The sequence below is a fragment of the Crotalus tigris genome, unplaced genomic scaffold (genome assembly GCF_016545835.1).
Source record: "Crotalus tigris isolate CLP2741 ecotype Arizona unplaced genomic scaffold, ASM1654583v1 scf7180000018235.799016, whole genome shotgun sequence".
Classification (NCBI taxonomy): Eukaryota; Metazoa; Chordata; class Lepidosauria; order Squamata; family Viperidae; genus Crotalus; species Crotalus tigris.
The window spans coordinates 499,500-526,799 of record NW_024096898.1 but is presented as its reverse complement, the minus strand read 5'-3'; the positions used below and the strand labels follow the sequence as shown (position 1 = coordinate 526,799).

The 27,300-nt window shown below is 41.1% G+C and overlaps 1 protein-coding gene across 2 annotated transcripts in view; it reads left to right on the top strand.

Annotated features, from left to right (window-relative positions):
* Nucleotides 1-22,397, top strand: part of SLC16A1 (solute carrier family 16 member 1) — a 29,463-nt gene extending 7,066 nt beyond the window's left edge. For both annotated transcript variants that reach the window (XM_039349198.1, XM_039349199.1), the window contains exons 2-5: nucleotides 14,508-14,757; nucleotides 18,195-18,338; nucleotides 19,629-20,489; nucleotides 21,384-22,397. In XM_039349198.1, the coding sequence (XP_039205132.1) occupies nucleotides 14,541-14,757; nucleotides 18,195-18,338; nucleotides 19,629-20,489; nucleotides 21,384-21,640 (1,479 nt within the window). In that variant the 5' untranslated portion in view covers nucleotides 14,508-14,540 and the 3' untranslated portion in view covers nucleotides 21,641-22,397. The remainder of the gene's footprint in view (nucleotides 1-14,507; nucleotides 14,758-18,194; nucleotides 18,339-19,628; nucleotides 20,490-21,383) is intronic.
* The last annotated feature ends 4,903 nt before the right edge of the window (nucleotides 22,398-27,300 follow it).

Sequence of the window (27,300 nt, the reverse complement as noted above, 5' to 3'; positions counted from 1 at the left end):
GGAGGGGTGTAGGACACTAAATTATTGATTTTTTTTCCTTTTTATTTAGTTTAGTTGTAACCTGGCTTTAAACAAGATCGATGTTCCAGCTACAATGTGTTCCCTCATTTTATCCAGAAATGAGAAATTACACACATCAATTTGTAACATTCTGGGATTTTTCCTGATCACTAGATATCCACCAATAAAAAAATAGAAAAAGGGTTAAGATTTCTCCCGTCTCTTCTCTTCATTCAGTCTTTTGCTCTGCCTTCTAGAAAAGAAAACAGTCTCAACTTAATGAGTCAGTGTCCTCAAGGATGCTTTTTTTGTATGAACCTAACTAGGAATGGGCAGGTTACATCAAAGCAAGTTTACATGAAAAATCACCATTAACAGAAAGATGTGAGAGATTGTGAGGAGGCCAAGAAGAAATGCAAGGAGCTGTTAGACATAAACAGTCAACCAGTGGCAAAGCTTGCTAGTGGCTTATATAATAAAAAGCAGTCTGAGTTTCAGAAATCCTGGAAGGAAAGATTTACAATTTTCAAAGGGACTCCACCTTGAAGAGCTCATAATAAAATAGATCTGGATATTCCTATTGAAATCTATATGATTCATGGAATCATAGGAGTATAAGGGAGCTTGAAGAATTTTTAGTCCAACCATATTTGCCCAAGGCAGAAGTCATCATATCTTGGGACAAATGGTTATCCAATCTTTTTTTGAAAACCTCTAGTGATGGAGCACCTACAATTCTGGGAGGCAAAAACTATTCCACTATTTAGTAGTTCTTACTGTAAGGAAATTCCTCATTTCCAGGTTGGATTTCCCTCTGATGAGCTTCCAACCATTGCTTCTTGTCCTACCCTCAGGTACTATGGAGAATAAATCCATGCCCTCTTCCAGTCCTTTAGGTATTGGAAGAATGCTCTCATATCTCCCTTCAGCCTTCTCTTTGTTAAGCTAAACATACTTAAGTTTCTTTAGCCGTTCTGCATAGGATTTAGCTTCCAAGCCCTTTATCATTGCTTTTACGCTCTAAGGTTTTCAGCATCACTTTTGTATTGTAGGGAGCAGAACTGGATATAGAATTCCAAATGCAGCCTTTCCGGTATGGTATAGAGTGGCATTATCACTTCTGTGAACTTGGTGTGTCCCTCTCTTGGTACAGTGTAGGACTCTATTGGCTTTTGTTTGGTAGCTGTATCATATTGCTGACTCACAATTAAACAATTTTAAAACAATTTTCCATCAGGACACTAGATCCATTTCATAGGCACTGCTGTTGATCCTGGTGTGCCTATCCTATACTTGTGAATCTGTTTTTCCTGCCTAAGTGGAGAACCTTACATTTCTGGCTACTGAACTGCATCTTGCTTGCTTTGTTCCCCATACTTTAGCATTTAGTGTACAGGCATCTGAGCTCTTAATGTCTGATCTTATTTGTTACATTTCCTGTTTGGTATCTGAATGCCATTTCCTTTTTACCACTTTCTTATCTGATTTGCTTTTTTGAGGATTATGCTTTTGGTTGGTTTTAGACATTCTTACAGGATATGATGATCATAGCATTGAGCATTTAGTACTACTTCCATCACAGAATGCTATAACGGTCCCTTCAATAACAGACAATTCTAACAAGGTCATCCAATACCAGCATAGACAGTTTGGAAGGCACAGTGCTACTCAGGGATCATATGATCACAGAATCTAGTCTAATGGGGTAGGGAGATTATTTCCAAATCATGGTCCTGTTCCAAGTCAACTCTGCCTAACAGCCATCTGGAAATTATGACAGTGTGACTGGCCTGGAAAACACTGTCAAGTGTAGACTTGCAGGGCAGATGGTGTTGTAACAAATTCTTGTATAAATCATTAGGGCAGTTCAAAGTGCTTTCAGAGGAAGACCAAACACAGGAGGGAAACAGCTATCCATATTGGTAAAATGTGTATAGGAAGTTCCTGGCCACAACAGCAAATTGCTCCAGTTACAGGCTTCATACATTCAGTGATTTTCTTAAGAGTTTTAACAATAGGCAAGTTAAGTCCTTTTTCTAATTTCAAGGCAGCTATAGCTATGAGGAGTGACCACATTTTCCAACACTATCCAAAGTGATAAGCAAGATAAGCTTCTCAACACACAGGTAATTCAGATTGTGCATTCTGTGAAGTTGAGAGACACCCATGGCATTTTTCAAGACATCCTGTCTCAGAATATCATGCTATATTCATAGTTATTATAGCTATTTGACTGGCAACGTAATAGAGGTAATCCTCGACGACTTACGATCACAATTGAGCCCAGAGTTTCTATTGTTAAGTGAAATAGTTGTTAAGTGAGTTTTGCTCTATTTTACAACCTTTCTTGGCACAATTGTTAAGTGAATCACCGCTGCAATGGTCATGAGTGTGAAAAATGGTCAGTAGTCATACTTTTTTCAGTGGTACTGTAACTTTGAACAGTCACTAAATGAACTTGAGGACTATCTCTAGCAATTCCTGTGCATGGATCTTCCAGGTTCAATGTTAGAGACTATCTAACCCAGTGATTCTCAACTTTTCTAATGCCGTGACCCCATAATACAGTTCCCCATGTTGTGGTGACCCCCAAGTGGGTGTGGCCACCAATAAGAGGGAGTAGGACAGCTAGGGAAAAGGGAAAAAAATGGCGGACAGCATGGTTTGGTGACCCCCATGAAATGGTCATTCGACCCCAAATGGGGTCCCGACCCCACAGGTTGAGAACCACTGATCTAACCGATATGCCTTTGAATAGTATAAAAGCAGAAATGTGGCACTGACAGCAGGTAGTCTACCCTATGCAGGTAGTCCTCGGGTTACAATAGGAATTGGGACCAGAATTTCCATCACCAAGCAGTCCATTTATGAAGCACAATATCACATGACTGCATTGCTTAGCAACAGAAATTGCAGCAGTCCTAACTAATTAAGGTAGCATCCCATGTGGCTGCTGCTATGTGGAAAGAGTTGGGAGTCACAAGCATACAGTGAGAGCTACTAGAGGACAGGTACCGTGGACACTAGGTATTGGGCAGGCAGACAGAAAAGCAGTGGGGATGACATGTAACCCTCTGCTGGCTTCCCCTTGGCCTGTGGAAAACCAGCAGAGGTCACAAACAGCAAGCCCATGACTGGAACGCTGCAACTGTTGTAATTACAAACTGATTTCCAAGCCCCTGAACTGCAATCATATGACAACAGGGATGCTACAGTAACCATAGCTTCTCAAGCCAATTGTGAGTCTCACTTATTCAACATTATTGTAACTTTGAATGGTCCCTGAACGAATGATCCAATGTACAACCTGTATAATTGAGGCTGCGTTAGACAGGCAGATTAGAAAAAAATTCGGACCTGCTACAGGAGTATTGAGTTGTTAGTATCACACTTATTGTCAGTTATCACAGTTTTCTTGCATGGGATTTCATTGGCATAGGGCCCAAATAATTGCCTTCTTCAAATCCATTAAATAAATCCCCATTAGCAATTTTATCTAGAGGGCAATCTTTTGCCTACCTTATTCTCCAGTACCAGAGATGGAGAATCCACCAATGGGTTAGATCTGTCTTCCTGCCCATTAGACCAAGTAAGCCAAACTTGTCATGCCTGTCCTGGGCTAAGCCACACCCAGTCTTGACTTGGTCTTCAGCCCAAATAGACGTGACAAGTTTGGCTCCCAGTCAAAGGCAGGTAGTAGAGCTAAATTACATTGGTGGATTCTGCTTTCTTTGACATCCACAGCTATTTCAGCAGCGCTGGGATCAGCGCTGTGTGAAATAATCTGTTGGAGGCTCAGGGGGTGGTTTTTCCTTTTCCCAGATCTCTGGGGCTATTGCTGAGGCTTCAGCTCCCTCCAAAGGGAAAGCCCTCTTCAGCTGTTCAGTGCTGGAATCAGCGCTGCAGCCAGAGTCTATCCAGATCTCCCGGGGGGGTGGGGATTCCTCCCCTGTTACTTCATTGAATTGAGGAACCGGCTGGGCTCCCTGTCCCGTTGGATTGGCGGCCACTGTTCTTTCGGGTTTTTTCTTGCCGGCTTTCCTTTGTTCTTCCGAACAGCCGCTGTGCTACTTGTTGATTCGGGCGGTGGACTCAAATTTGCTGCACCACCGAACCTTTGCCGGTCTTCTCCTTTGTCCTTCGAGCTGCCGCTGCACTCCTTGCTGAGCCGAGTGGTCGCCTCGTTGCCGCACCAGTTCGCTCCGGTCGCCATTTTGGATGCTGGGGCACTCTGCGGCAGCAGAAAGCACTTCCGTTGGGTTCTTTTTTCCCGCTGTTAGAGCGGAAGACTTCCTTGCGTGCCAATCGCGAGCGATCATCTTTCATGCCAAATTGTTCCGGTCATTATTTCAGCCGCCGGGACAAAAGCCGAGCAATTCCTGGTGGAGGTTTGAGCCTCCCCAGGAACGAAGATCCCAGGATTGGTCTCTTTTTCCTCATAAGGGAAGGGAGGCTGTGCGGCTGTGTGGGTAATTGCCAGCGGTTCCAACCTTGGACAGCCCCCCCTCCCCCTTCCTATTCAAAACCAATCGCCCTGGCCTGCTAACATTTGGGCCCACGCTGTCAGGCCCGGCCCATTGGGACCATAATTCACAAAATTATAATTTACACAATTCATAATAAAATTATAATCCCTAAATTTATAATTCATAAAATTATATTTCTTAAAATTCATAATTCTCAAAACATAATTCATTGCTCAATTCTTCAGAAACTTCTGCTCAACACTCTCTGGTGCAACTAATTCTCCTGGCCATGGAGGGCTATTCAACCGTTCCTCTTCCTGCCACTGCTCCGCAGAGCCAGTTCCATGGCCAACATAGACCCTGATCAGATCCCGCAGCTAGAACTACCGCCCAGCTCAGATCCGAACCCGGTGTTCTTTGAGCCCGTCATGACTCAGCACCATGTCCCTTACCCGGCATGCGATCCGGAAGCAATGGGTATCACCTGGCACCTTTCCCCCTCTGGGGGAAACGGGAAGGAAACTGTTCAGCGCAGCGCCAGACCTGGCAGAGCACCTCGAGGTGCCAATGGTGGATGAACCCTTTAGTCCCCTCTTGTCCTTGTCTACAGTGTCGGGATATGGGAGAGGTACTAAAAGCCGAAGACAGGAGATGGGAATTGGCATTCTGCAGGACTCACCAGGCGGCAGTGTGGGCGGTAAGAGCTGCCACTTGTGCTTCCTTCTTTGCCAGGACCTCCCGACTCTGGCTTGGCCAACTACAAGCCAGGCTTCCCCCGGAGGAGATATGTATCCAGCAAGACCTGAGCAAGCTCATTGCAGCATCAGAATACGTCTCAGATGCCACGCTATATGCAGCCAGGTTCTTGTCTAGGAGCATAGCATCCAACGTCTCAGCACGTAGGATGCTATAACTCAGTCATTGGCAAGCTGACCCAAAGTCCAAGTGGCGCCTAGCTATGGCCCCTTATCAGGGCGGTCAGCTGTTTGGGGAGGCCATGGTTCCTTATTTGAGCGAAAATAAGAACAAGCGGAAGGTGTTGGCCGACCTCAGCAGATGGGCCGAGAGACGTGCTAACCCGTACGCCTGCAGGCAGTCCTTTCGGCCAGGAACGGGCGTGGGCTCTTCCCAGCCCCCTGCCCCTTCACGTGCAGACAGGATCGTCCATCAGGCAGGACCGGCCCCAGACCCAGACAACAATTCCAGAGCAAGCGGCCCTTTCGAGGAGGGGTCGCCCCTATAGAAGATCCAAGTGACTCCTGAGCCGCTGCCCCCATAGATGGCAGTCTGGCACTCTTCGCCCACCAGTGGGAAGCCACCACCACAGACTCCTGGTTACATCAGACCATTCGATTCGGTCTGACCCTGGAATTTGTGTCCAGTCCCCCAGGACGCTTCATTCCTTGCCCCCAATCAAAGAACCCTGCTAAAAGCGGCCTCATGCAAGAGGCCATTTGTCATCTCTTAGAGATAAAAGCCATAGAACTGATGCTGGCCAATCAAAAGGGGCGGGGATTTTACTCCATCCTCTTCGTGGTTCCCAAAGCCTCGGGAGGATGGAGGGAAATTCTAGACCTCAAAGGTCTAAATTACCATATCGCATATCGAAAATTCAAGATGCAATCCCTTCAGTCCATCTTGGTCAGTGTAAGGAACAGAGAATTCCTGACATCCATAGACCTCACGGAAGCGTATCTCCACATCCCCATCCTCCCTGACCACCGGCAGTTCCTCAGGTTCTGCTATGCTATTGCTATCACTACCAATACAGGGCTCTTCCGTTCGGCCTCTCATCAGCCCCAAGGGTGTTCACCAAGGTCCTGGCGGTGTTGGCAGCACATCTCCGAATGGTACCGGTGTGCGTTCAGTGCTATCTGGAAGACATTCTCATTCAATCATCCTCCCTTCAAGCCGCCTGATCGGACCTAACGTTGTCGATCAAGGTCCTTCAAGAGCACAGATTCTCGGTGAACTTCCAGAAAAGTCAGACTGTTTCTTCTACCTGACTCTTACACCTGGGTGCTGTCATAGACACACTCCGCTGCCAGGTATACCTGTCACAGGAACGTCAGGACAGCATCCGGTCTCTGGTCCTCAGGGTATGCAGGGAATGCGTAGTACCACTGGTCCTGCTTTCCCAGCTTCTACTATATCAAGCGAACGGCACCCTTCCGCAAGTCTGAAGCCCTCTTCGTTTCCTTTCACCAAGCCTCTAGCGGACAGAGGGTGTCCGCCTCAACCATAGGCAGTTGGATCAAGGCTTGCATTGCGGAGGCATAACGGTCACTTTCCCTGCCAGTGCCACGTCATGTCATGGCACATTCTACTCGCAGTGCTGCGAGCTCCGCGGCATGAGCCACACAGGCCTCTATTGAGGTTTGCAGGGTAGCGACATGGTCTTTGCCTTCCCCATTTATACGGCATTATAAGATAGACCAATTTGCATCTGCGGACACTTCCTTTGGAAGGAGGGTCCTTCAGCAGGTGGCTACTGGGGACGTGGCTCCGACCTCCTCTGTTTCTCCCCCATTGGGACAGTGAGGCTTTAGTATGTATGTCCCATTGGTGGATTCTCCATCTCCGGTGCTGGAGAAGGGGCATTGTCTTACCTGAATGCCTTTTCTCAGCACGGAGATGGAGAATCCACCCCCACTCTTTAAGGCCAGTTAAGCCTTATTAGAGGTCTGGGAGCCAACACGTTGGACTGTCGTCAGCTGCTTTCGCCCTTGTCAAGACTGGGTGTGGCTTAGCCCAGAACAGGCGTGGCAAGTTTAGCTGACTTGGTCTAATGGGCAGGAAGACAGAGCTAACCCTTTGGTGGATTCTCCATCTGTGTGCTGAGAAAAGGCGTTAAGGTAAGACAATGCCCCATTTCATCTTGAAGGATTGGGGATTTTGTCAAACACACGAGCTTGCACTCCCCAGTTTCTACAAGGCTCAACCTGTCCCAGAGAATATATCTGGTTTAAGCTAAATGTGTATTGGTATATTAGAGGCAAAAGGAGATGAAAGTTCAGAAAAGATGGCGTTATGTAGCCTAAAAATGAGGTCAGTAAAGTATTGTTACAGGATGTTAAGATGTAGGAAGAAATGAAGAAATTAAGCATCTGCTATGTTGAATTATTTGTCTTTCAGAAAGAATGTCCTCCAAATTTATTGAACGTTGGGTCCTAGGTGTTCTTTCTTTGGTTGTTTTTCTTGCAGACATTTCATTACTAATTTATAGAACAGTCTTGCAAAGAAAAAGCTAACATTACCACTCAATTTGGGCAGCATAATTGTTTTTTTTATAATTTCCATATCAGCAGGCTAAAGCATATGCTATAAATACACAACCAATAGTAATATTGACTTGATAATATTGAAGAGCAAAATATGGAAACAGCAGAGAACACAAATTGCCTCCAAATATAGGACAACAGATAACATGCAGATTGATATAGCTTAGAGCCCAGTATGACTGTTTATTTTGGAATTTATTTTATTTGTGCTAATTGTTAATATTTTAATTCAACTTTCCTCAGCTGAGGTTGTATGACAGGTTACTACAGCAGTTCTGTAGTAGTTGCTGTCATTAGGTGAATTCCATGTGATTACAGTTACAACATTGACTTTGCTTATTGGAAGCCAGCAGTGAAGGTTGTAAATGGCGTTCAAGTGACTGTGGAAGACTATGTATTGTAATTGCAAGTTGGTCATCAAGTGCCTGAATTGCAATCGCATAACATTTCAGTCACTTGTCTGAAATGGTATAGGGCACAGATGTTAAACTCGATCAGGTCACATGAGGAGCTGAGGTGGCGCAGCAGTTAGAGTGCAGTACTGCAGGCCACTTTAGCTGACTGTGTCCAGCAGGTCAGCAGTTCAAATCTCACCGGCTCAAGGTTGACTCAACCTTCCATCCTTCCGGGGTAGGTAAAATGAGGACCTAGATTGTTGGGGGCAATGTGTGTGTATATATATATATATATATATATATATATATATATATATATATACACACACACACACACACACACACACACATACATACACACACACACACACACACACACACACATACATACATACACACACACACACATACATACATACATACATACATACATTGCTTACTGGTGTACACCGCTTAGAGAGTGCTTGCACTTAAAGCGGTATATAAGTCTCATAAATAAATAAATGATGTATCATGACATTTTTTACCTTTGCAGAGCCGGGGTGGGCATGGCCATGTGATGCATCTGGCCCTGGGCCACTGTCAAAGTCCCTGCAGGCCTTGAACATGTTTTGCACTTCACTTGGCCCCACACCTTCTCCTCACCCCATTATTTTTCTAAATGCTCTGGAACTCAGGTTAGGGAAGCTTTGTTGCTGGGCCACATGTGTAATTCTGCAAATAGCCGCCATTTTCCAAGTAGTTACAATTCAGTGACTTGGACAGTGACAGCCAATTCTGGGATTGTGCTACCTGGCACAACAATGGCATGGCTCACTTTGCTTTCTTAACATGAGCACCACAGCATTCCACAGCCCCATGGAATGAATATTGAGTGTACAATGGGTGATGCACGATGAGGAGCAGGTTATGAGGCCCAGTAGAGTGAATGGGAAGATAGGTAGGGAGGTTCCTGTGGTTGCTCATAAGAACAAGTGACTACAGAGGTACTGCACTAGTTGTAACTTCAGGACTGAGTCTTAAGAAATGTTGGGAGAGTCTGCCATAACTTCAAATGGTCACTAAATGACAAGCTGTATTGTTGAGGATTGGCTGTACTAAAAAACTTGAAAAGGAAACTAGAGAATTTACTGATGATACAAATTTATTATACTGCCTTTTGATTTACACTTACATTCTGGGAAAAAGTTCACTTAATTGTGCTTCTCCAAGTTGAAGTGAAGCATTAACTTTGCATTTCCTATTGCTACCTTTTATCGTAATGTCTCTTTCAAACACTTGGCTTTAGTTAGTTTGCTCCTGGCACATCTGGAATCAGATTTTAAAACTCTAAAACGCTGAGGGAAGTATGGCTAAACCTTCAAGTGCAACATTCCAAGGTTTTGTTTAGCTTTTATCTTTTTGATTGGGAAAAGCTGAGGGAAGAACAGAGCTGGGACTCAAGTAAATTCTTGGCATTACTGGTGAAGAGTCATGGCATCAGTAGGAGAGATTTTGTGGAATTATGCACTCGATATATTCCAGTGCAGGAAAGAAGTACTGGGGAGTGAACTTTTCCCTGATTCTGTTTTGTCCCTAAGTGTTAAACATATAGCCACAAAAAGTGGACAATTAAATTTGCTGCACAATTATTTTTGTTTAAACTTCTAAGATTTGAAAGAAGTTAGAGAAAAATTACATCAAATTGTTGGTGCAGAGTTGCTAGGAATAACTGTTCATAGTCACTGAGAGTCAGACAGCATGCATTGTTTTTCTTATGGTTTGTTATATTGTCAGCCAAATTTTTTTAGACTGGATTTGGCATTTTTATCCATCTATCGGTTATTATTAACATATGTTCTTGTGATGCTGCAAGTTTTGTATCTATCTTGAGGAACTTTAATAATTGCTAGATTAATCCATTGTTTAAAATAAGCCATAGTTTAATGCAATCCAAACATGCTAGACTATTTCACATTGTGCAAAACCAAAATCAAAGAAACCACATGCTTGTTTAGCATGCAAGTTACATTTATCCACTCAGACTTTAAAGCTTCTTTATTTGAAAGTAATCATTGTAATATTAATGACAATTTATTCAGACTACAAAGTGAAAAATCATGCTTAAACAGAAAGAAAATTATTCTAACTCTTCTTAGCCAAGATGAGAAAGGATAAAATATGTAAGTGCCAAAATTTGCTATAGTTCCTTCACATTGATTTAAACTATGGTTTAACATGAGGAACAAATGTAATCATGCTTTTTCTCAACACTTCGATTAAGAGCTATGTCTGTGTTCAGTGTGCCACAAGGCTACATACAGTATTTCTCGTTACCTGAATAGAATTCATTCAGCCGCCTTCTTTTTCTGCTGATATCTTGTCTCTGGCAACTAATTTTCAGTCTAGTAAGGACTAGGATTTTTGCTGCATCATTTTGATTAGTCATTGATAATTACTATAAATATATATGTATAATATGTTTAATTCCTATACAGAGCTGACAGTTGTAAATTCAGCTGCCAAGCACGTCTGACACGTAGCAGCAGTATTTTCCAGTCAGTTGGAAATTGCACAATTGACTTTGAAATAACTTGGTCTGTGTATCAGGCTGATTAAGTGAGTTTTTTCCTTTTATATTAGAAAAGAATAGGAAATATTTCAAAATTAAGATATAAGATAGTAACTAACACACACACACACACACACACACACACATATATGAGTGATATAAAATATGTGCAGTATCATCTGAGTTAAATTTCAGTTAATTAGTTCAGGAACTAATCTTGATTATAGCTGTTTGCATAGAACACAATTTCTTATATTCTAATTTATCTAGTGCTTAGAGACAGAGTGCTGTATTGCTGTTAATTCCAGGATCCAAAAGTCAAAATACAGTTTTGGATACACATAACATCAGTGTACTGTCTCTGGAAATGTTTTCTTTTGCTGAATTAGCAGAATTTGGTTATGGCTTTCTTGTTGCTGTCATTCATTTTATTATAGCAATAGCTGCAGAGTTTAGATAATGTATTGATACTAAATACTTCTTAAAAGGCATATCTATATGTACATACACACACATACATACATGTATGTATGTATGTATGTTACATTGCTTTGCAGGTTACTTTGTGTCTATGGAATTTGAATATGATTTTAGAGTGGATATGCTGCATTTTATAAGTACCCGAAAATAGGACCTAGCCCCAAAATAAGCCCTAGCCCGATTTTCATGCCTGCGCCAAATATAAGCCCTAACCCTAAAGTAAGCCCTACTTAAGAGCTTATGCACCCGCCCACTCACCCGTTCTGTTTGCTTGCTGCCGACATGAGGTGGGTGCCACGGCCACGAAGCAAAGTGGAGGGGTGGAGGATGAAGCTTCTTCTTACTTGCTATCGCAATGAAACAGGAGGCTGAGCGATGCACCGGTGCCATGGCCACTAAGTGAGGTGGTAGGTCTGTGTGGAGGACAAAGCCCCAACAGTATTCTTGGCTGCCCAGCCTGCAGAGCCCTGATCTTAGTGGAGTGAGATGGTAGTGGCCGGAGCAGCCCCTTCGCTGTCACCCCTTGCTTCCTTTGTTTCCCAAAGCATCCCTTCACTAATCTGCTTTCCAGCTCGTTCTCTGCCGCTGCAACAAAAGAAGCCAGTAGGACTACCAATAAATAAAAGGTTCAATCAGACCTTCCAACTTTGCGAGATCTTTTTTTTTTTCCACGAGAAGTTGGAAGGTTGGATTGATCTTTTTTTTTTTTTTAGTCCCACAAACTTCTTTTGTTGCTCTGCATACAGAGAACAGAGCTGGAAAGGAAGTTACTGAAGGAATGTGGTTGCCCTGGAATCGAGGTTAGGATTAAGGTTTGTCCTCCACCCCACCCCCACTGCCTCACTTAGTGGCTGTGGCACCAGTGCATCGCTCAGCCTCCTGCTTCGTTGTGGCGGCGAGTAAGGAGAAGAAACTGGCCGGCAATCCTGCATGGGACTGCTGGAGCCTCCACCACAAGTCCAGGTAGTTGTCAGCACTTTGATGGCCTGGCTGCAGGGTCCTCTGTCAGCCTGTGCGGGGCGTGTGGGGCAGCTCCACCCCCGCCTTGTTTCGTCCTCGGCCTCCCCACTGCCTTGCTTAGTAGCCACGGCACCGATGCATTGCTTCATCCTCCACCCCACCCACCTACCCCCGCCTCACCTCCTGCTCTGTTGCGATAGCAAAAAATAAGACCTACCCTGAAAATAAGCCCTAGTGCTTATTTTGGTGACCAAAAATATATAAGACAAGGTCTTATTTTGGGGAAAACAGAGTAATTGAATCTGTATTATATCTGTTTCTTTTGAAATCTGAAATAATCAAAGTGTTCCAGTTAATCTGTGTTTGACTTAGCAGAGGTTCCGAGATCCAGTGGTTTTGTTACAGATCCAAAACAAAACAGTTTCCTCAATTTGTGTCTACCCATATTTGTCAATATTAGTGTGATTTGGTCTGTGTACGACAGCTATGTGTTAAGTGATGGTTTTAAGCAGGAAAAATAAAATCAAATAGGATATTACTTAGCAGGAACTAAGTTCTGAGAAAATATAATATTTATATATGGTAGCCTTCTGATGAGCCACAAACTTTTGGGTAGCGATTCAGTATTATCATTTCATCCTAAGCAAAATTGTGCATATCCTTTTTGTGGTAATTTGTGAATTTGTTACTCCATTTCTCCCTGACAGATTTTGTGCATAAATCCATTTTTTAAATTAAATTTTGGGACAAATATTTTCCTCTGCAAGATTGTTTGGTGACATAACATAAATATCTCTCTAGTTGTCAGCTGATTTTGTGACATGAAATTATAATTTTTTGTTTTTAATAACTACCTAGAAGAAAAAATGTGGTTATTATTTTTATTTCATTTTCAAGATTTTTGCACTATGGTATTTATGTCTTTTCAGGACTTTTAGCTTTTTGTTTTTTTTACATGTCCAGCACATATGATAGAATGTTTGTTCTGTTTCATGACACTTGCAGAGTTGTTGCTGTATGTTTTGCCTATCTTACCATTTTGTACCAACTTTCCTTTAATTTATAACTTGGTATAAATTTTATAGATTTAATCCATACTTATTTCCATTATTGTATTGTAATTGTTTCTTTGACATTTTGTATCCAGTTTATTATACAAATTTGTTTGTTTTGTGTCTGTATCATAGCTAAGTAAAAGTTTATATATACACCAGAAACTCTAATTGGCTGTTGTTGTTTTTAAAAAAAACATGCTTTGACTGAAAAGTAAATCAATATGTGAAACACAAAGGCCTGCAAAGTTTGCCAGTTTTCCTTTGATGGACTTTAATAAGGGAACTCGATTCAAGCTTTCCTTAAAGGCTTCTGATTGTTTTATTAATAGCCTCAGAAGTTAATCAATCAGATGGCAAAGTTGTGGTCAGATAGATAGGAAACTGCACATATTGGTCACTCCTAAGAACTGCCTTTAAAATTCAGTCTCTGAATAAAGCACTTTGCCAGTTGAAAAATGCATGAATAATGAGAGTATGGGACGCTTCTCTGCAGCCTTTGCCCAAGCAGAGTGAAATAGTGAGGCAATACAGCAGCCAGAGACATGTGTTCTCCTTTGGGCTCTTCATTCTCTTTAAAAATATTTTATATATAACAAAGTAGTTGGGAATCATTATTTTAAATTGATTCATCCTTCAAGCTATGAGTACTTATTACTATATTGACGTTTGAATTGTACAGCAGTGCTAGTAGGGAGAAATCAATTAATCCTTTCAGTGCATGTCCAAATTGCCAGTTTTCCTGGAGGAGCATCTATTTTGTGAATGCATTCCAAGCTTCTTATGGAAAGGATGATCTGATGTGCATTCCAGAGATAGTTGAAGAGATAGGGATGATTGAATTTGACATGTAGCTTTGGTTCATGGATGCTTGAAAAAGAAACAAAAAAAATTAAGGTTATAATATAAGCTAATCTTATATTACTTTAAAAAAAGTTTGGCATTGAGACAGATATGTTCAACTATCCTTGGCGTTTTAAAGATACACCGTATTTCAACTTATTTTCTGAACTTTGACTATGCTGCTGATGGAAACAGATCAAGTTCAAACTAAAATAATTTTTTTCACAAACTAGTTGAGATTAACTAGTCTTGTGACAACACTAAATATTCTTAACTGCTTAAACAGAGAGAAATGAAATTTATAAGCTCAGGAAGAGTTAGTCTTACTCACTCTTATAATAACTTTATATCCCAATCTTGTCTATAACTTGGTGAGTCATTATGTGTCTTAACAGTATTAGAAGCAAAATTCAGCAATGTTCCCCTAAGTGCTTATTGACATATTTTCTGAAAGAAATACTGTCATGTTTTCTTTATAGATTTTAAATACCTGTTGAATTACTTCAGTCAAGATGCCGCCAGCAATTGGAGGTCCAGTAGGATACACGCCACCTGAAGGAGGATGGGGTTGGGCTGTGGTTGTTGGTGCCTTTATTTCTATTGGGTTTTCGTATGCATTCCCCAAATCCATTACAGTATTCTTTAAGGAGATCGAAATCATCTTTGAAGCATCAAGCAGCAAAGTTTCTTGGATCTCTTCTATTATGTTGGCAGTTATGTATGCAGGGGGTAAGTGTGCAAACCAAATGAATAGCATTTTTACTGTGCAATTTCAATAATAATGTCATGCTTTAATTGGAGAAAAAAGTTATTAATAGATGTGTAGGTAAATTTAAATATTCCTGTAGTACCCAAAGTTGGAAATCTATTTAGTTTGCAAAATATAAATACTACCTTTCCAAGGAATTATTATTTGAGTGGTTCTTAAATCTCTACTGCAGGCCTGTACAATTTGTTGAAGGGAAAGGGCCACATTAATAAATTATAAATCCTTGTGGGCCTCAAAAACTGTACATCAATCAGCTGTTCCTTGGCTAATGGAGTAAAAATGCTAAAACTAGGGATTGTAACTCTAAATTTGCTACTTTTTATAAAAAAAATCAGTGGACTCATACTACTGCTTAATGGGTTGCATGGTAGACAAGCCTCTAAGGTGCCCTTTTTGACATTCTAGATATGCCAAAGTACTTAAGTACTTAAAGTTAAGTGCATGACTTGCTTCATTAATGAAGGAAAATAAATGCTCTGCTTTCCTTATTTCAGGCAAACACATAGTAAATAAATAAGCAAGATTAAATAACAGCTGAAAAAGAATTTGAGTACTAGGAAATATGATTTGTATTATCACGTTATGTGCTTATTTATACACTGTTTTTTTGTAACTAGAGTGGAAGTATATGTTATCAACATATTTGCTATCATTTTTGCTAATAGTGTGTTCTATAACTACTTAAGGTAATATATACTCTAAAATGTTTTCCTTATATTTTAATGAAGAATCCATTAAAGTTATCTAAAATTAAATCTGTGTTTTTGGTAATGTTCAAGGTATGTTGAACTCAGGGCTAATGTTTTATTATTTTTTAGTGATTTAAATTGAATCAATAATAAATTAATAAAATTTTGTTCAGGAGCTAAAGGAAATTAAGGATGTATAAAACCTGTACAATGATGCTGTGTATTTGGAAATGGACTGTTAAAACCCACATTTATATATCTATTTTTATAAATTTTTATCCTATTTATTTACAGGACCCAAGGCATTTTTAACCCCCCCCCCCCAAATAGACATAACTTTTCATGCTTTCAAAATAGGCCTGAATACTTTTGGTTTCATTGCTGCTGAAATATGATGAACAGCCAGCTTTTACTTTGCATGTACACCTCAAAAATAAGTAACTGTGCTGCATTGCATATGCAATTTTTCTTTGGAAGAGAACAGTCTTTGTCCTTATTCAACTATTGAAGCAATCAGCACATTTTCCTGCTTCATGGTGGCAATGAGCATGTGAACTCTAACAGTCTTGTCATTGTTTGATTTTAATAGTTTAGAAAATTCATTTCATAAATAATCAGTTGCACAACACAGATAGTCAGTAATGTAAAAAATAAAGACCAATAATGTTCATTTTATCTTAGACTGAAAATCTGTTCAACTTTATTAATAAACTGTTTTTTTATAGAAAATATCTATAAAAGTATGTCTTGATTATTGATTCAGTACTGATTTATTATTGGCAGTGCCCGTCAAAATAATAAGGATTTCTAATTTTTGAGCAGTTCTTGGGTACTTTTGATTGCCATTGATGGAGCTGCCCTGGTCAAATGTCATGCACACAAAAATAAAGTGGCCAAAATGCATAATTATCCAGGTTAAAAGGACATAAGTCAGTATTCAAGACATGTGTTTCTAGTTGCATTTAAACAAGCTCTACAATTTGTAAAATGTTTTTTTCAGTTGGCCTTTAATCGCTTTATTTTAGATTTAAACTCTTTAATGAAATATTTTAAATATTGAATATAAATTAATCAGCCCCAATCAGGACTATACACTTTGTACACAAAAGAGTTAAGGTAAGAATTCATTTAAGCTTCAGTAGCTTTTATCTATCTTTGAACTGAATAATAAGTAATACTAAAACAATGCTGGCTACAACCTATTAAGCCCATCATGGCACAGGGTTAGATTATTTGTGCGAACACCTGTCTGATTATTTGTGCTTGTCTCAGAATATTCAGCATGCTCCCTCTATTAATAGTGTCATTTTATGGAAGCCAGGAGCTGGGCCTTTGTTGCAATGCCTTCTCCACAGAACACCACCGTCTCTGAGATTTATATGGCCCTAGTCCTGTGGCCTTTTGCAATATCTTGGAAATTTGGCTGAAGGATTGAGCCAGGAGTTTGGCCATTTTGTAATAGTCTAGAAAATGATTATGGTCTCATGTATTATTTTTATTTTTGTGTTTTAAGTCAATGTTGGCAGTCCAGTGTTATACTTTTTGAGTTAGGTGGCTATATATATTAATAAATAAATACTGTCATTATTAAACACTTGAGAAACCATATCTGATCATAGCTATATACTAAAACAATCTAGTTGTTAAACAGCCAGCAATTACCCATTATTGTTGGTGATACAAATTAAATATAACATCTGTTCAGTTGGAGGTTTTATCTGTGTCTTGCTCCAAATTACAAACATCTGCCTTCTATATGCAATGTCCTAGTAAACAAATACGATATAGCTCTTGAAGCTAAATTGTGTTCTGTTACTCATGTATTGGTCAATCATTTCAAAAACTAGTAGCAACAAAGCAAATAAGATAAATATGCATTATACTGCAAATGAGGCAGCCCCCTTCCAGTTGTGCTGCACTCCTGTGACTATTGGTTTTCCATGCTGGACTACAGAGTCCAGCTAACCAGGCCTACCAAGGCTTCTCAGTGCTAATAAGATATGTGTGCTAAACTTACTTACACAAATTATGCCAAAGCAAAAACAAAATTTGTAAACAGAAACAATCATATACTTTTATAGGTAGATTTGCAAAATTTAATTTTAACTGTTAACATACCAGGAGGAATTTAGAAGTTAAAAATGATCAAAATTTTTGAGTGTATTTTTGTCTTGCACATCCATATTTTTCCCCCTGGCCTTTTGGAATTGTTATATTAGCACAGTACTGCATACTCATTGTACAATTGATAAAACATACTTTAGGCTAAATTAAAATAGTTTGGAATGTTCTTTTTTATTTTCTTCATCTCTCAGTTGTAATTACTTCTTCTAGGAGAGTTAACAAAGATACAGATATTTTATCAAAATGTAAAGAAAAATAAAACAAAATATTCAAGGAAATCACAATCATTTGCAACCCGTTCACCACACCACACCCACACCCAAGCCTATTCAAATGCGTTATTATTTTCTCTTTAGGTCAAATCATCCACTTTTCAATTCAGATTAACCAGAAGACAAGCTGTGATATAATCTTTGGAGCAACTTTTAGGGACTTGAAATAGAAATACCTAGTTTTGCAAAGTTTCTTTCTATTTTTTATATAGTGTTCGTAATCTCCAGAACTCTCTGCTTTGCTTTGCATGTATTGGGAAGATTGGGAAATACAATGATGTAATCTAATGCTTGAATAATGATTTCTTCTAGGCCCAATCAGCAGCGTCCTGGTGAACAAATATGGCAGCCGTCCAGTCATGATTGCCGGGGGCTGCCTGTCAGGCTGTGGTCTGATTGGTGCCTCTTTCTGTAATACTGTGGAAGAGTTGTACTTCTGTGTTGGTGTTGTGGGTGGTAAGTGACATATCTACACAAATGTAAATACATGTAATTGTATAACTTTTAGAGAGAAGTTATAAATGTAGATAAGTTTTTTAGGGACCAGGAATGCAATTCTCTATTGGAAAATACTAATCTATAAAGTTGTTGAATAGAGGCCCATAGTTCATTTCCAGGATGATTAATCTCATGAGCTGGTGAGTTAGAATTTCCATGGCTACTTTTTTTTTCAGAGAAGGATATTAATCATTATTCATCATTTGAATGTTAGTCAAAAGCAAATTCACAATCTCTCCCATCCCATTCAGCCAAGTAGCTTGAGAAGCAATCAAATATAGGGATATTTCAGGGTTTTTTTTTTTTATTTGCCTATGCAGTTTCTGAATACAGGCAGGTGATGGCATTTCTCTGTGATGTCTTCTCCATCTTTGGCAGCTTTCTCAAAACAACCTGCCTGGAGGAATTTGTTATTTCTCTGGTATCTTATTTGCCCAAACTTGTTTGGTTGCTTATTTGTGTACAAGTAGTCCTTGATTTAGCAACCCAGTGGGCCCCAGAATTTCACTGATAAATTGAAGCACCTGGTGACTGAACTCAATTTTATGATAGTTTTTATGATGGTTATAAAGTGAAGCACTGCAATCATTAAGCAGATGACATCATTAAACCAATCCATTCTCCTGAGTCTATCATAATGACCTGTTGTAAGTCAAGGACTACCTGTATTGATTTATTTACTGTTGTTCAAAATTTTGTGGCTTTGAATTGGTTTTCATTAAGTGCTTTTTCAAAAAAGATTTGCATACTTTATATATTTAATGTTGCTCATTTTTAAAACATGAAATATATCTGCAGAATTCAGTAAGTAGGCAATAAAATATTACCATTCTGTAGGGAAGGGGTTCAGTGTTTCTAGAAGTAAAGTCCCCAGCTGGGAAAAGTTTGAAGTGTTCCAGAGCCAGTATTCCACTCTGTGTTGTTCTCCTGCCAAGGACATTTATATGCAGAAACCACCAAACCACCCTGGAAACAGCATAGTCCAGTAGAAGTTCAACACAGTTGAGTGTAGGAACATTTCATTCCAGTTTTGGTATAAAAATGTGTGTTTTGCATTCTATATCTCAAAGTCTTTTGAATGTATTATGGGAGTTAAATTACTTTCTATCACTTAATAGCTTAATACAATGGATATAGTGTGCATGCCATAGTATCAATAAGAACATAAGCTGATTCTAGAACATCGGAATTGTAAGAGCTGCATTTGTATGTGTTAATAATTTAATATAATTGTTTTTGTATCCCCAGGTCTGGGCCTTGCATTTAATTTAAACCCAGCTTTGACTATGATTGGCAAGTATTTCTTTAAGAAGCGTCCTTTGGCTAATGGATTAGCCATGGCTGGTAGCCCTGTATTCCTGTGTACACTGGCTCCTCTGAACCAATATTTTTACAGTGTTTTTGGATGGAGAGGGAGCTTTTTAATTCTTGGAGGCCTTTTGTTCAACTGCTGTGTGGCTGGGTCATTGATGAGACCAATAGGACCTAAGCCTGACCAACTGAAAAAAGAAATTAATAAGGAAGCATTGCAGGAAGTTGGCAAAGTGACAAAAGAAGCAGCAGATGTTAATACAGATCTAATTGCTGGCAAAAATAAAAAGCAAAAGAGTACAGCCTTCCAAACAATTAACAAGTTTTTGGATTTTTCACTCTTCGCACATCGTGGCTTCTTGATTTACCTGTTCGGCAATGTGTTTATGTTTTTTGGACTATTTACACCATTAGTGTTTCTCAGCAACTATGGAAAGAGCAAGAATTTCTCTAACGAAGCTTCAGCTTTCCTATTATCTATTCTGGCTTTTGTAGACATGTTTGCCAGACCATCCATGGGTTTGTTAGCAAACACTAAGTGGATTAGACCTAGAATCCAATATTTTTTTGCTGTGGCTATTGTCTACAATGGAGTATGCCATCTTTTGGCTCCTTTATCTACTACTTATGTTGGCTTTTGTATCTATACTGGATTTTTTGGATTTGCTTTTGGCTGGCTGAGCTCTGTCTTGTTTGAAACACTGATGGACTTAGTTGGGGCTCAGCGATTCTCCAGTGCTGTTGGCTTGGTGACTATCGTGGAATGTGGCCCAGTCCTTTTGGGACCACCTGTTTTAGGTAAAATATGTATTTCATCTTTGGGATGGGGAGAAAAGAGACTGTATTGGCATTTTGTATTGGCACCTGTGAATCTGATCTGAGATAGGTAGGAGAAAAATAATTTATGCTGCTGTAGACAGAATTATTAGGATTTAGCTTATAATCATGCCTTATACTAGGATTTTTTAAGCTGCGGGTCATGAGCCTCTGGATGTGATCATAGCTGCAGCCAGCTAATATATACTGCTCAAAAAAATAAAGGGAACACAAACGTATAGGATCCTATACGTTTGTGTTCCCTTTATTTTTTTGAGCAGTATATTTTATCCTTTTCCAGCTCTTGTCCAGGGATTGCCCCTTTTATCTGCATAGATGATACTGAGTTATAGCAGTAGCTGCTGCTGTGTCACCTTTTCTCTTCAACTGAACTGGGCTAAAAATAACTTTGCCAAAATTGCCCTTTAAGTATATAATATAGGCAAGGAGACTGAGCTTGTCTTGGCCCTATGTACACATTTGCCCACCTACAGAAACACAAAAAAACATTGCCAGGGACTGGTTGCAGTTGAACGTGGTACTATAGATTGACATAGCGTGAAAGGGGGACATAGAATTTCCTGGCAATTTGAGAAGGACCATTCTTAAATTTACTAAAATGATGCTAGGTGGCAATTTCCAGTAGCATCTAGTATATTGGTAAGTTTTCTTCATGAGGATAGGGTGAATACTGTGAATTCAGCACAGTTTTTGAGAATGTTATATGGATATCTAGAAACAGTTTGGTAATGAGGGAAAACTCTTTAGCACTCAAGTTAATACTTGCATTGGTGACCATTAGTTATTCATCACTATTACAAAATAGCCTTATAACATTTCCCCTCCACCCCCCCCACCCCAACTTTTGCCTTCTAGGTAAACTCAATGATGTATATGGTGACTACAAATACACTTACTGGGCATGTGGCCTCATCCTTATTTTCTCTGGGATCTTCCTATTTATTGGGATGGGCATCAATTATCGGCTAGTGGCAAAAGAGCAGGAGGCAATGGATAAGCAGACTGCTGAAGGAAAAGAAGAAGAAACCAATATTGATGAAGCTGAAAAACAAAAGGAGTCCAACAAAGCGGTTAAACTACCTCCAAAAACCACAGAAGACAGTCGAGTGTGAGAGACTCATAAATCCAGAAGGTTTTGTAATAATTAAAAATACTGACATGTTTGAAGGAACTGCTGGTCTTAATGAACAGTGGTGAAAATCAGGCTTTTTTTAAAATACAAAACCTGATACTGCAGATAGTATTTTTTATCAACACCTAATGAGTAACAGGTCAGTGGGCAGTGCTAGCATTTTAGGAGGGTTTTTGTGGGGGTGGAGTGGGAATGTGTACTTTGCTTCTTTCTTTTATCAGCAATGTGAATGTACTAATATGTGCCTTAGAGCTTCCATGTCTAAGCTAATTTAGCAAAGCCTTAACACTGTTCTATAAATTGTTCTTTCTTTCTTTCTTTCTTTCTTTCTTTCTTTCTTTCTTTCTTTCTTTCTTTCTTTCTTTCTTTCTTTCTTTCTTTCTTTCTTTCTTCCTTCCTTCCTTCCTTCCTTCCTTCCTTCCTTCCTTCCTTCCTTCCTTCCTTGGCAATATTCATAAAAGATATCTGACTTGCTTTATTAGTAGGGATCAAAGTTGGGTATTAAACAAAAAACATTTCCTATGGTCCTTACTGCCAGCGTCATGGTAGGTGTACAAATATCCTGGTACAAACAAACAACAAAAAGGCTAGTGGGTTCTTTTTTAAAAAAATAGTATGATAGACCTAATGTTTCTGGATACCAGATTCAAGCTAACTTGATTGTGTTTCTGATAACTTCTAAAAACTTACCCAACTTCTTGTTGGGCTTCTTCGAATAAAATATGTGAACATTTTCATACCGTCTTCATTTGACTTTCTCTGGAGAGGATATTGCTTTTTAATTATCATTACTTTTTGGTTTGTTACATGCTTTGAAAAAGTACCATTATCCTGAATTGAAACTGAGATCGGTGTAAGAGGATATTGCATGCAATTATTGAACAAAGCTAAAGATACAGTATTTTCATTAACAGTTTAAGCTTTGAAGTAAGACATTCTAAGGATATTGCCAAATATGCTTACTTAGAAGTAAGCCTCATTGAAATCAATATTGCTTACATTTACGTAATGATGAATTTGCACTATTATCAAGGATATCGATACTGATATCTTTCACTTCTCAATTATGCTACTTCCAAAGGAATATATTTTTGTTTTCTGTTATGATTTTTTTTAAAAAAATACTTCTTGTTTGGGGTGGAGCATATTTCTCCTTATTTTGTATAGTGTAAGTACCCAGAGAATATTGTCTTATACACAGGTTTAGTGCCAGAACAGACAACATTTTATTAATCTGTGATCAGGGTAGATACAATAATTCAGTTTTTCATGCTTTTCATGTTGACTTATTCTGAGTGGATTACATTTTAATATGATAAATATAGCTGCTCAACTGTGGGGTTTTTTTTAAAAAAAAACTGTACAAAGTAGAAACCTGTGTGTTCTGTGTATTTAAAAATATCACACTTCAAGGACAGGTGGAAAATAGTTTTCTCCAGTACAGGAGATGGAGACTCCACCAATGGGTTTTCTCTGTCTGCCTGCTCTTGAGACCAAGTAGCCAAACTTGACACGCCCCCTCTTGCTAGGAGATCCAGTCTTGACTTGGTCTCAAGTTCTTGAAGACGTATCAAGGTTGGCTCTCAGATTTAGAGATCTTCAATTCATTTAGCAGGTCAGATACCCATTGTTGGATTCTCCTTGTTTTAAATTTGATATTTGTATGTTCCCTAATTAGTGATTCTCTTTCAAAAAAAGTTAATTTCCCCCCCAAGAAGCTGGAATCAGCGCAGCCTCTAATTGGCTGATTTGAGGCTTCTGGGTGTGTGTGTGGGGGGGGAGTACTTTTCCATTCATTTCCCCAGGACTCGGGGGGGGGGAAATCATTTACCAATTCCTCCGTTGGCCTTTCTGCGCAGCGCTCAGTGCTTGCAGCCGCAATCAGCCCCAGAGTTTCTCCAGCACTGGAGATGGAGAATCCACCAATGGGTTTAGACTGTATTCCTGCCCAATCAGATCAATTCAGCCAAAGTTGCCACGCCCATCCTGGACCATAGAGATCCCAGTCTTGACTTGATCTTGCCCATGGACAGACATGCAAGTTTGGCTCTTAGGCAGGTATAATCCATTGGTGGATTTTCTTTCCCCAGTAGCTTTGCTGTGCTGTAGTTAACACAAATTTGGCCTACAGTACCAAAATTTCTATTCCTCTCCCATTCAGGAACTTGGAAATTGGCTTCCAATCTCCTACCTTGGGAGGGAGAATATAACTAGCTCAATTGGGGAAGGGACTCCTTCCTCCTATTCCTCCCTTCTTAATTTTCCCCTTTACCTCAACACCTGACAGGCAGGTTTAACTGCTGTTAGACCTCATCCACACGTGAGGGGGGAACTTTGAATTTCTATCGGAGCTTGCTTGTGGCTGCAGCTCCGGTGAGACTTGAAGATCCACAGGTTTCCAGATCGCCCTCAGGATTGTGTGGTGCTCTTTTGAAGCTGTTACAGCAATTTCAAGCCCCGCGTTTTTCACTTAGCTCTCCCGGTCGGCTTTCACCGGAGGAGGTGCGCGCGTGCACGAGGGCAGCACCAATCAGCTGGCAGGTGGCTGCTCAGAGAAGTAAAAGGGGCTATTTTTTCTCTTGCACTCCAAGCGCGTTCCTCGCTTTAAAATTAAGCTCTTTGGGTCGGGCTTGCTCCTCTTGAATTTGGGGGATCTAGGGAAAGGGGACCCTTTCTTCTCAACATCAAGGTTCGCACTGAAAGCGGGGGCACACGATGTGGGAAGGTATTCTAAGTGGGCACAGGCAGAGCAGATCCGATCCACTTAGCAAGGCCGTGCTCCTGTAGACAGCCGCCATTTTGTGACACGCTCAGTCGGGCTGCCATCTTGTAGATGGCCGCCATTTTGTAGCCAGAACCAGCCCTGTTTCAAACTGAGGCTTACTGTCAGGAGAATATAGAGCCTGCAGACATCTCTCAAATTCATCTCACACTCCTGTCTGAGCCCTGACTGAAGGTTTTAAGCATCCGGGCTCTCACTTTCAGGATTTGATGTCTCCTGGTCCCTGCTTGTCATTATCTATACAATTCGGCTCCACTCGGATTCCAGGCACCCCCAGTAGTGTGGCTGTCCTTATCCGGGTAACAACTATACGTGGATTCCAGGCACTTCCAGTAGTGTGCCTGTCCTTATCCACAGTACTTCAAGCCGGATTCCAGGCACCCCCAGTAGTGTATCTGTCCTTATCCATGCACACCCATAGTTGGATTCCAGGCGTCCCCAATCGTATACCTGTCCTTATCCACGCAAAGACTGAACCTGGTTTCCAGGCATCCCCTGTAGTACGTCTGTCCTTACCCAGCGTGTAATACTCTCCAGATACCAGGAGCCCACTATCATGTTCCTGTGCTATCGGAGAATGGAGGATTCTACTCTTGCCTCAAAGGGAGACTTGCCATCCTCGTTGGGTCCACCTGGTCTGGAAGGCATTGATCAGATGGCGGCCAAAACTAAGGTCAGAGCTACCATCAAAATTTCCAAAAGGACAGACAAGCAGGCAAAAAGGAGACATCAGGCCTTAGAAAAGGAGTTCTCCAAGGCGCAGAAAAAAGCCAGGTTGGAGAAACCTCAAAACGAAGGGTTAGCCTTGGACTTAGCCTTGAGAGCTCCAGCCTCCTCTCTTGGGATCTGGTCAACGGGGGAATCCATACATTCCTCTGCACATTACGGGACAGGCGAGTTTCCTTCCGCTTCCCAATCTTCTGCTACAAATGCTCCACTTATTATCCACGAAGACAGTCCTTTCGTGCAGGAGCTAGATATAATTACAGCCAGCCCTTCCACCCCTTTCTGTCCAGACAAGATAGGAGAGACAAACTGATAGGCAAACTCCCAGACCCAGACAACAATCTCAGGGTAAGCAGTCCTTTCGAGGAAACAACAGGCCATTCCGCTGCTCCAGGTGACTCTCCATCAGTACCTCCCATAGGGGACAGACTCTCCCAATGGGAGGCCACCACCACGGATGCATGAGTAATCGACATCGTTCATCACAGTCTTTCCCTAGAGTTTATTTCCAACCCCCCAAATCGGTTCCTTTCTTGTCCATATCCCCGGAACCGAACAAAGAAAATGTTGATGAACGAGGCCGTTCAACATTTATTACACATACGGGCCATAGAACTGGTGCCACTGGGCCAGAGAGGTCAGGGATTTTACTCCATCCTCTTTGTTGTTCCCAAGGCATCGGGGATGGAGAGCCATTTTAGATCTCAAGGGCTTGAATTTTCATTTTGCATACCGCAAATTCAAGATGCAAACGCTCCGCTCCATCTTGGGAAGTGTAAGAAAGGGGGACCTCCTGATGTCCATTGATCTCACGGAGGCGTACCTCCATATTCCTATCTCTCTGGCCCACCGACGGTTCCTACGGTTCGTGTACAAGGGACACCACTTTCAGTACAGGGTGCTCTCATTTGGCCTCTCATCGGCTCCCAGGATGTTCACCAAGATCCTGGCGGTTCTGGCAGCTCACTTAAAGATGGTACCATTCAAGAGTCCAATGCTATTTGGACAACATATTAATCCAGTCATCGGCCACCCAGTCCGCCATGTCGGACTTCGAACTGGTGGTAAATCTGCTTCAGAAACTTTCTGAAAAGCCATTTGGTCCCCACAGCAAGGCTGCTACACTTCGGTGCTATCATAGATACGGTGGAGTGCCGGGTGTACCTGTCTCAAGAACGCCGGGACAGTATAAGGGAGTCAGTCCTCCAGATACGCAGGAGTCGATCAGTAACGTTGGCCAGTCTCTCCCAGTTGTTAGGGAAGATGATCTCGGCCATAGCAATCGTCCCGTGGTCCAGGCTCCACTCCAGGAAACTACAATGGTTCATGCTCCCCTTCCAGAGACAGAACCTCAGTGCTTCCCAACAAAGAGTAAGACTCCCACAACATGTATTACGCTCCCTCATGTGGTGGCTATCACCAGCCATACTTAGAGGGTCATGTTTCAAGGAGCCAGACAGGATAGTGCTCACAACAGACGCCAGCCTCTTCAGCTGGGGAGCACAACTTCGGTTGCAGTGGGCACAGGGCCATTGGTCCAACTCAGACCTCCGGCACAACATAAATTGGCTTGAGCTACGAGCCATTCACCTAGCCCTTCAACACTTTCACAACCGGGTGATACGCCGCCACGTACTGGTCCTCACGGACAATGTGGCAGCCAAGGCTCACATAAATCGTCAAGGGGGTACCCGCTCTCGGAATCTTTTGACCGAGTCTCTTCTGGGATCCTGGGCAGAACACAATCTGGCCTCCATCAAGGCCGATCATATTTCGGGGAAAGTGAACACCCAGGCCGACCTTCTGAGCAGAACAACGGTAGATCACTCAGAATGGCGCCTTCACCCGAGGGTTTTCAGAGAAATTTGTCACCGTTTCGGCCTCCCACTTGTGGACCTCTTCGCGTCCTCGTCCAACGCCCAGCTGACTCGCTTCTTTTCCAAGTACTCATCTGCAGGGGCAGAACAGACAGATGCTCTTCGGAGTGCATGGCCGCAGGGTCTGCTTTATGATTTTCCCCCTCTACCTCTTCTCCTGGCAGTAATATGCAAGCTCCTTCGGGAGCGAGCGGAGATACTCCTGGTGGCTCCTTATTGGCCAAGGAGACCTTGTTTTGCCGATCTGATGAGCCT